General features: G+C 60.2%; 1 protein-coding gene across 1 annotated transcript; it reads left to right on the forward strand.

Moving 5' to 3' along the window:
- The first annotated feature begins 709 nt into the window (after window positions 1-709).
- Window positions 710-6,862, forward strand: SLC25A11 (solute carrier family 25 member 11). The gene is made up of 8 exons (XM_072977304.2): window positions 710-904; window positions 1,684-1,836; window positions 2,533-2,739; window positions 2,955-3,045; window positions 3,669-3,759; window positions 4,267-4,366; window positions 4,791-4,842; window positions 6,270-6,862. Exons 1-8 carry the CDS (start codon window positions 789-791, stop codon window positions 6,423-6,425), a joined length of 966 nt encoding a protein of 321 aa, XP_072833405.2. The 5' UTR covers window positions 710-788; the 3' UTR covers window positions 6,426-6,862.
- Window positions 6,863-8,661: the final 1,799 nt, after the last annotated feature.

Consider the following 8,661-nt stretch of genomic DNA (forward strand, 5'->3'; position numbering starts at 1 on the left):
CCCCCCCCTCGCAAAAGAGGTCGGGGAGGGGAAAGGAGCCTGCGCTCCATCTTGTGGCGGGGAGTCCCGCAGCTCCGTTCTGCCCCCCCTCCTTCCAGTCCAGGGGTTTCAGGGGAGGGGGAGAAACGATTCATCGTCGCGGCCCTTCCTCGCCGGAGGGGGGTGGTGGTCGCTCGAGGGCCCCCCCCGGCAAAGGGGAGGGAGGGGCGAGAGCAGGGGAGCGCAAGGGCGCAGTATTCCCCCTCCCGTGGCCTGACCCTTCGGCCCTCGCCCCCCTCCCCGGCCGCTCCCAACGCCTTGCGGGGGGGGCCCTCCTGAGGAGACCCCCCCCTTGGGGGAAGATGTGTGTGTGCGTGCGTGTGTGTGCGTGTGTACACATCCGTATTCAGAACTCCGAAAAGTTACTTTTCCTGGAACACTTTCTCCGAAAGGGACCCAACAACCAGGTCGGCCGGCCGGAGCCCGCGCAGGGAATAGGGTGTTCTGGGAAATGTAGTTCCAAACAACCCCCGGCCGTGCCTGTCGTTGCTTCAGTTTACGTGCTGGCGCACACGCACCTTCCGATTCCGATTGGAGGAGGCCGCCGTGAGGCCCCGCCCCCCCGCCTGCGCGCGTGCCCTTTCCCCTCGCACGCCGCGCTCCTTCCGCCCGGAGACCCCGCCTCCGCGGCCTCCTTCGCGGGCGCCCATTGGCTCTCCTCCGCCCCGCTCCGCCCCCGGCGGCCGGTCGGGAGTCACCTTGGTCCCGGCGCCCGCGAGCGGGGGACGAGCGGCACCTGCGAAGCCGCCATGGCCGCCGCCGGAGGAGGAGGAGGAGGAGAGGCGGGGGCGGGGGTCGCCGCGGGGCCCGAGAAGCCCAAGACCTCCCCCAAGTCCGTCAAGTTCCTCTTTGGGGGCCTGGCCGGGTAAGAGCGGAGGGGGCGGGGGGCTCCCCCCCACCCCCCCCACCGGCCGCCTTGGCAGGGGGGGAGGGGGGCGCCCTTCCCAGCCGTCCCTGGAGCGCCCCCTGGCGGCGGCGGCGGGGGAGGAGCTCCCTTCGAGACCCTTGCCGCCGCCCCGGCTTTGCTGCTGCCCGAGGTCAGCCTCGCCTCTCTCTCCCCCCCCCCACCTTGGCCCCGCGGGAATCGCTTGGCTTGGCTGGAGCCGCAGCTGCGGGAGCAAGAAGAGGCTTTGCCCGGGGGGGGGGCGGGCAGCCCGCGTGCTGCTGTGCTCGGAGCCCCCCCCTTCCCTGCTCCAAAGGCTGCGGGAGTCCCGGGGGGGAGGGCTCTTCTGCGGGTTCCGTGCCCCCCCTCCCACCCCAGCCGTGGCTTGCTTAGGGTGTCGTTTTCACACGCACACCAGCCCCCCCCCGCTTAACCTTGTGGGATAACACAGCAGCTCTGGGGCTCTCCAGCCACTGCTGGCCTTACCGGTGATGCCCCGCCAGGCTTCTGAATCCCCCCCCCCCCAATTGCAGTTCACCAGGCTCCTCTTGCCTCTCGTTGGGGAGGGAGTGGAGGGGGAAGGGGGACACCCCCACCCCCCAGAGAGCAACCTGCCCTGCCGGCCGTGCCAGGGAGCAGCAGAAACAGGGCTGCGGTTTGGAGGAATTTCCTTTCTTGGAGGGGGGGTGTCTGTGTCTCATGCCTAACCCTTTGTGCTTGCCTCTCCCTCTCACCCCCCCTCTTCACACACACACCCCCAGCATGGGAGCCACAGTGTTTGTGCAGCCCCTGGACCTGGTGAAGAACCGGATGCAGCTGAGCGGGGAGGGCGCCAAGACGAAAGAGTACAAGACCAGCTTCCACGCCGTGGCCAGCATCCTCAAGAAGGAGGGGGTCCGAGGCATCTACACTGGGTTGGTAGGGGCCGGGGCGTGTGGGTGTGTGTGGAAGGAGAGCAGGGCCTGGAGGGGGTGTAGAGGCCCAGTCATCAAGGGGGGGGGGTTGAGAAGGAAGTTGTCTTCTCCCTCCCCCCCCCCATATGTCCCTGAGTTGCAGGATTGTCCAGCCAGAAAGGGCAAAGTATTCCAGGGCAAACTGTCATGTGGGCAAAGTCTTCTTCGTGAGTAGCGCCTGGGTCAAGGCACCCCCCCACCCGCACTTGCAGCACAGCTTCCAGAGCAGGGGGGGGGGTCTAGGCCTGGCTTTGCAAATAATCTACTAAAATTAAGTAGCCACTCTAATGTTAAATTCTTCTCAGCAGCAAGTTTAAACTCTGGTGTTCAGAGGCCAGCCCGTCCACATTTCTCCCTACTTCCTAGCTAGCCAACAAATCAGCTAAGATGCTAAATATTTTAAAGATCAGCTGATCAGGATTTTTTTTAAATCCCTCTTAACATGAACATGTTAATATCACCCCAGTGGTTTCCAGATTGTGCAAGGCAAAAAGGGCCAAGGGCTTTGTGGGGCTTTTCCTGGCCCTGGTGGTCAGTGGGTGAGTCAGGGCCGGGAGGAGGGGGAGGCCTGCGCAAGTGTGGGTGGCAGAGGGGGGGAGGGGATGATTGGCTGCTGTGTGTGGGGCACGGCTGACCGTTTGGCCTCTTCCTTGGCAGGCTGTCCGCTGGCCTCCTGCGCCAGGCCACCTACACCACCACCCGCCTGGGCATCTACACCATTCTCTTTGAGAAGCTCACGGGGGCGGACGGCAGGCCCCCCAACTTCTTTGTCAAAGCAGGGATTGGGATGACGGCAGGCGCCATCGGAGCGTTCGTGGGCACCCCTGCTGAGGTGGCACTCATCCGGATGACCGCAGATGGCAGGTGGATCGTGGTGCCTCTCGCTAGGGGGAGGGGCGGGGGGGCTTACATCCTGGCCAAACACTGCCTCCGTATTGGGGGAGGAAGCCAAGAGGAGCAGGGGTGGCAAATTCCGTCCGGTTCTGGTTCTCAAATCCCAGGCGGTCTGTTGCTTGCTTCCCTCTCTCCCTCGCGAGTCGCTTCCAACCTTCCCCCTTTCTCTCTTGTCTCGGCTCCAGGTTGCCTCCTGACCAGAGGAGAGGTTATGCGAACGTGTTCAACGCGCTTGTGCGGATAACCCGCGAGGAGGGGGTGCCCACACTCTGGAGGGTATGTTCTGTGGGGGTGTGGTGGGGATTCAGGGTGTCCAGGGACCCTCAGGACCCTAGCCTCGGTTGGGAGGCCAGGGGCCCTCCCCAAGGAAACCTTGAGGGCCCCAGCCTTTCGGCTTAGAGGCCGTCAGCCGGGCCTTGCGTGCCCCACAAGGCGAGGCTCCGGGCTAGACCTGGGGGGATGATTCGCCTTCCTTTGAGAGCAGCCTTAATTCTGCTCTCTGGGATTGGGAGTTGGGGGTAGGGGGGGGAGACCGGCTGCCCATCCTCTCGGAGAGATCCTCTCGGCGGCAGCCAGGCCTTCACGGGGCAGAGGGGCCGCCTGTGAAGGGCCCAAGCCTTCCTCCGGGTTCCTCCGCCCCCTCCACCTTCCACCTGCTCTCAGAGAGTCAGGGTCTGCCTGGGGGCTTCCCAGCATGATTCCTGCCCCTGCCTTCCTCTCCCGCCCTGCCGGGCTGAGCAGCTGCCCCCCCCCAAGTGTCCACGCACGCCTTTTGCAGGGAGCCAGACCGGTTCTCTGGGCAGCAAGGCCGCTGCGCCCCCTCCTGCCCCCTTGTAGCCTTGTAGGCCAGCCCCCTTTGGCCGCCCTCAACCGACACCCTCTGCCGTTCTCTGCCCCAGGGCTGCGTCCCCACCATGGCGCGCGCAGTGGTTGTCAACGCAGCCCAGCTGGCCTCTTACTCCCAATCCAAGCAGTTCCTCCTGGACTCTGGTAAGTGGCTGCTCTGGGTGGCGCTTGTTCCCGGGGGGGGGGGCGGAAGGGACCAGGAGGTTCCTGCGCTCCTCGGGCACCACCGAGGTGGGTCTCCCCGCTTGCGTGGCTGGCCAGTCCCGTCCTGTCTTTCTCGGCCAGTTTCATGCTGCTTGTACTGCATGTGGTTCTCGCTTTCTGGATTTCAAGAACATTGACCCATGGCTGAAGCGAGAGGCGCCCTTCATTCTCCTTTGGCAGTGGGCATGGTGCGCGGGGGGGGGGTTGCATTTTGGCCTGGGAGGAAGCGCCTCCCTTTGCCTGCCCTAGACTCTTGGTCCACTCTCTGGCTTCAGAGCTTGGTTAGCTGTGCCTTGCGTTGAGGCCCCTGGCGTGGCGGCGGGGTTTCTGCTGTTCGGTCTAGCAGCTCGATTGTCGCCGTGGCCGTGGTCATGGTGGCAGGTAGCAAGTCAGAGAGGCAGCGGGGTCTCCTGCCTCAGCTCCCCTTTCCTGCATCCTCCTCCTCAGGGTATTTCCGGGACAACATCCTCTGCCACTTCTGTGCCAGCATGATCAGCGGGTTGGTGACGACCGCGGCCTCCATGCCGGTGGACATTGCCAAGACCAGGTGAGGGCCTCGTTTCTCTCCCCAAGAGGGACATCTGTACAACCAGGGAGTCGTCTTGAGTCTGGAGGTGGGAGGGGGCATGTGGGAAAGAGCCGCTCTCCCCCGCCCCAGTCCTTGTGCACAGCTCATGAAGCCCAGGGCTTCTGAAATGCCTTCCATGCCATTCTGTGGAGTGTGGGGTGCCAGGGGCCGTGTTTTGGCAACCTCCAGAGTCCACCAGTTGCCCTCTCCTGGGTCAGGTGGCAGGAGCCATGGCATTCGGCTGGGGACAGAAGGCAGACCCTCTTTTCTGCTCCGCCAGAGCCTGACTCCAGAGGGAGGGGGGATGGTGAGCATCTTCCGGAGGCGGTCTGGAGAAGCAGCCTCTGAGCAGCTCTGGCCACTCGCTAACAGAGAGCTTGTTGCCACTCCCATGTTTCTGCAGGATCCAGAACATGCGGATGATTGATGGGAAGCCGGAGTACCGCAATGGGCTGGTGAGTGTACATGGTTCGTTGGGGGGCGGGGGCTGCGGCTTTGAGTGGAGAAGCCAGCCCATCTCTGCTCTCTGTAGTTCTCCGGGCTGACCGTGCAAAGAGAGAAGCAGCTGGAGGCTTTCAGTTTGGCTTTGTGGGAAAGTGACAAACCGTTCCAAGTGGCAAATGCCTGTGCGGACGCGTGGAGATTCTCAGCAGGCAGAGGCCGGTGCAATGAGGGAGGACTCCTGGTGGGGGAAGCTGCTTCCGGGAGCACCGTCTAGCCCAGATTTTGCTAGCTTCCTTGCAAGAATATCATGGGGAAGTTGGTCAAAGGCCTTCCTGAAATCAAGATAAGCTACATTCACAGCGTTCCCTTCATCTATCAAGCCTGTAACTCTATCAAAAAAAGAGATCAGATTAGTCTGGCATGACTTGTTTTTGGGAAACCCGTGTTGACTTTTAGCGATGACAGCCTTGCTTTCTAAGTAATAACAAACTGTATTGTTTAATGATCTGCTCTAGAATTTTTCAGGGAATTGATGTCAGGCTGACTGAGCGATCATTATTTGGGTCCTCTCCCCCCCTTTTTATTTTTTTATTTTTTTTAAAGACAGGGACAACATTTGCTCTCCTCCAGTTTGTGGGGACTTCTCCTGTTCTTCAAAAATTCTCAGAGATTATTGCCAATGGTTCTGAAATTATTTCTGCCAGTTCGTTTTAGTATCCTTGGAAGTAATTCAAGGACATTAAAACATGGGCTGTCTTGCTATTGCCTGGCCTCCTGCTTTTGGAGCTGAGGGCCGTGTTCTCTGGATTTGGTCCCTTGGCCCCTGCTGGGTCGGGACTTTGTCACTACCAAAAGGGGTACCACAGTCCAGGCAGCTGCTGGGTGAACTTTTGTAGAGATCAGAGGCTTGGAAGTTTCTCTGTGTGTGTGTTTGTGTGTGTGTAAATCATGTTGTCTTAACCATGAGCAGGGTTGATCTGGCATGTGCTTCTGGGGGTTGCAGCCCCTTGCTTCAGGGTTCAGCGATGGGGGAAGGAGGATGCAGAGCTGGGAGGAGCTCAGAGTGAGGCTGTTGGAAGATGCCGACTTTGAGGCCGTCTAGGCTAATCCCACCAAGGCAGGGGCCATAGCTGAAGGGGCCCCGACGGGTGCCCCCCCCAGCCTCTGCATAGAAACCTTTAACAAAGGGGATAATATTATCCACTGGTTCACGGCTCTCCTTGACATTCTTCCACTGGAGTTTCTTCCACCTGGATTTTCCGTGAACTCACGGCCCACCTCCTTGAGCCGAGACAGAAGAGAAGCCTTAGCGATCTTCCTTCCCTTTCTCCTGGTGGCTTTTGGTTCTGCTTTTGTTTCCTGCCAACTGTTTCAGGTGAGCACCGACTGGCATTTGTTTGCATTTCTCCCCACCCACCACCCGCTCCCCGATTTGCAGGATGTGCTGGTGAAAGTGATCCGTTACGAGGGTTTCTTCAGCCTGTGGAAAGGCTTCACGCCCTACTACGCCCGCCTCGGCCCCCACACGGTCCTGACTTTCATCTTCCTGGAGCAGATGAACAAGTTCTACCGGAAGTTCTTCCTCAGTGCCTGAGTGGGGGGAAGAGGGACACCCCCCCCGGCTTCCCGGCACCCCCTCCTCCCATTTCTCAAGTGCCAAGGGCACCCCACCCCCTCCTGAGGCCTGTCGTGTGCAAAGCGCAAGGGAAGGGCTGCTCCTTCCCAAAACTGCTTTCTGGGGGGGGGGGAGGGAGGGAGGGAGGGAGGGGTGTCTCATTTCCCTCTCCCCATGGGCCCGCCTGTCTTCCTCATCATGAGGAAGGCTCTTCCTGCCCCCAGAGTGTTGAGAGCCAGGGCAGGGGGGAGGGCAAGAGATGGGTTGTTATTTATTGTGGAGGCGAAGCGAATTCTGCCCTGTAACTTTTTCCGAACTGAACTGCCACCCTGAGGAGCCCCACTGGGCATCAACGGTGCCTCTCCTTCCCCCTTCTTTGTTTTCACCCGAGTAAAATGAATCATGGTCTTAATCCACTCGCCTGCTCTTAAGATCCTTCTGTTGCGTGGGGAGGAGGGGCTGCAGGAGGAACCCCTGCCATGAGGGAGGCTTTCCTGGCCCCTCCACCCCGACCCTGTCCCTTTTTCAGCGCTGACGTCTGCTTGTCCTGGCTGGAGGCCGGGAGGGAGCCGGGGCTGCCCTCTCCCTCTGGTGTTCTGGAAGGGCAAGAGTTGATCATGATCGCTCTCCCGTTCATCCCACACAGACACACACTGGCTCCTCCTTTTCCTGCCATGTGTGTGCTGGGGGGGGGGGGGAGAGAAGAGCCAGACTGGCATGCATTCCTGGGCCCCTCCCTCCTGCTCCAGTCAGTGGGCCTCTGCCCTTGGACTCCGGGGATCAGATCGGAATGGGCAGCAAAGTCTTCTTTATATGTTTTAATTCCTCACAGTTTTCCCACCTGGAATATATTTTTGGGAAGGCTGCAGCTGTTTATTTTCTGTTTTATTTTCCTTGTTGGGAGAGAGTCTTGTGGCCCCTGAAAGACTGGCACAGGCCTTCACGGAGACTCTGCAGCCGGCCGGCCGGCCACCTCGCCAGGCTGTGGAAGCTTATGCTCAGTGGCAGCTCTAAATTCAGAACCGGTGGGGCTGAATACACACCGGGCTTTGACAGACTAAGCACACAGTGCTCTGCATGAACCCCCAGGCCCGCCAGACCCACATGGGGAGAGGGCAGTTGTAGGGGCTCAGCCCTCTGGCCCCCAGGAGAGGGCAGAGACCTTTCTGGGTTGGCAGCCTCGACCTTTGTGGGGGCTCTTGCTGGTCCATCTGGGCAAGGGGACCTCCCTGCCCTGGGCCTGGTGGATTCGGCCGTGTCCCACGGGAGCCGGGCAGCAGTGGGAAAGAAACGTGGCTTCCTTCCTTGGCTGGTGCACGGAAACTTTTCCCCCTCGGGGCCCAAGGAGGAGATGGTTCACCCTGGGCTCCCCTCCAAGGCATTGTCCCAAGGGTGGGAGCGGGGGGGGGGGGGAGAAGCTGGGAAGGTCCTGGATGCCACAAGGAGCAGGTGGGCACCATGGACAGGCACCGGGCTACTCCCGTCTGGCACAATGAGAAAGCAATCAACCTGAGGCTGATGGAGATCCAGGTGGGAGGCCTCCCGACGACTCCTAAAAAGGCTAGAGGTCCTCCAATGGAGGGTCCCTCAGCAAGGCAGGTTCATGCCAGGCCCTCTGGCTCTAGAGCGTTCAGCCCCCTCCTCATAACCATTCAAAATGCAAGGCGCTTTTATTGTTTTAAAGGATGTTCAGTTCTTTAGCTTGGGAAATGGTGGGGTTTTCATGTGTCTGTGGTTTTTTTAAAACGTATTCATGCATGAACTGAAGTTGTGGTGGGCAGAGGGGTGGGTGGGTGTTCATTGTGTTGGGTGTTGAGAAGGGGAACTGAGGGCAAGGAGCCCCGGAAGGGTTTTTCCAAACAGGTCCGGATGGAGCAGCTGTTGAAACGGGAGATGAGAGCGAGCAAGGGCTCGAACAGGAGGCATTGTGGGGCAAGAAGAGAGATGTCTCACATTACACACGCACAACATGCAGGGGGATCTGAGCTGGCAGTGATGGAACAGGAGAGGGGTCTCTGTGGGAAACTCAAGCACATGCACGGCTGCTGTAAGAAGGCAAGTTCTGTGCAGGGAACCATGAGAAAAGAAATGGAAACAAAACGGTTCCGTCTTGCAAACAGGGAATCCCTTGAAGCAGGTGAAGGTGCCGGACAAGGCTGGACACATCATCAGAGATGCCCCAGTTCCCAGAGGACAGCTTGCACCTTTGGGGGTT

Source organism: Pogona vitticeps, chromosome 6, assembly GCF_051106095.1.
Source record: "Pogona vitticeps strain Pit_001003342236 chromosome 6, PviZW2.1, whole genome shotgun sequence".
Taxonomy (NCBI): domain Eukaryota; kingdom Metazoa; phylum Chordata; class Lepidosauria; order Squamata; family Agamidae; genus Pogona; species Pogona vitticeps.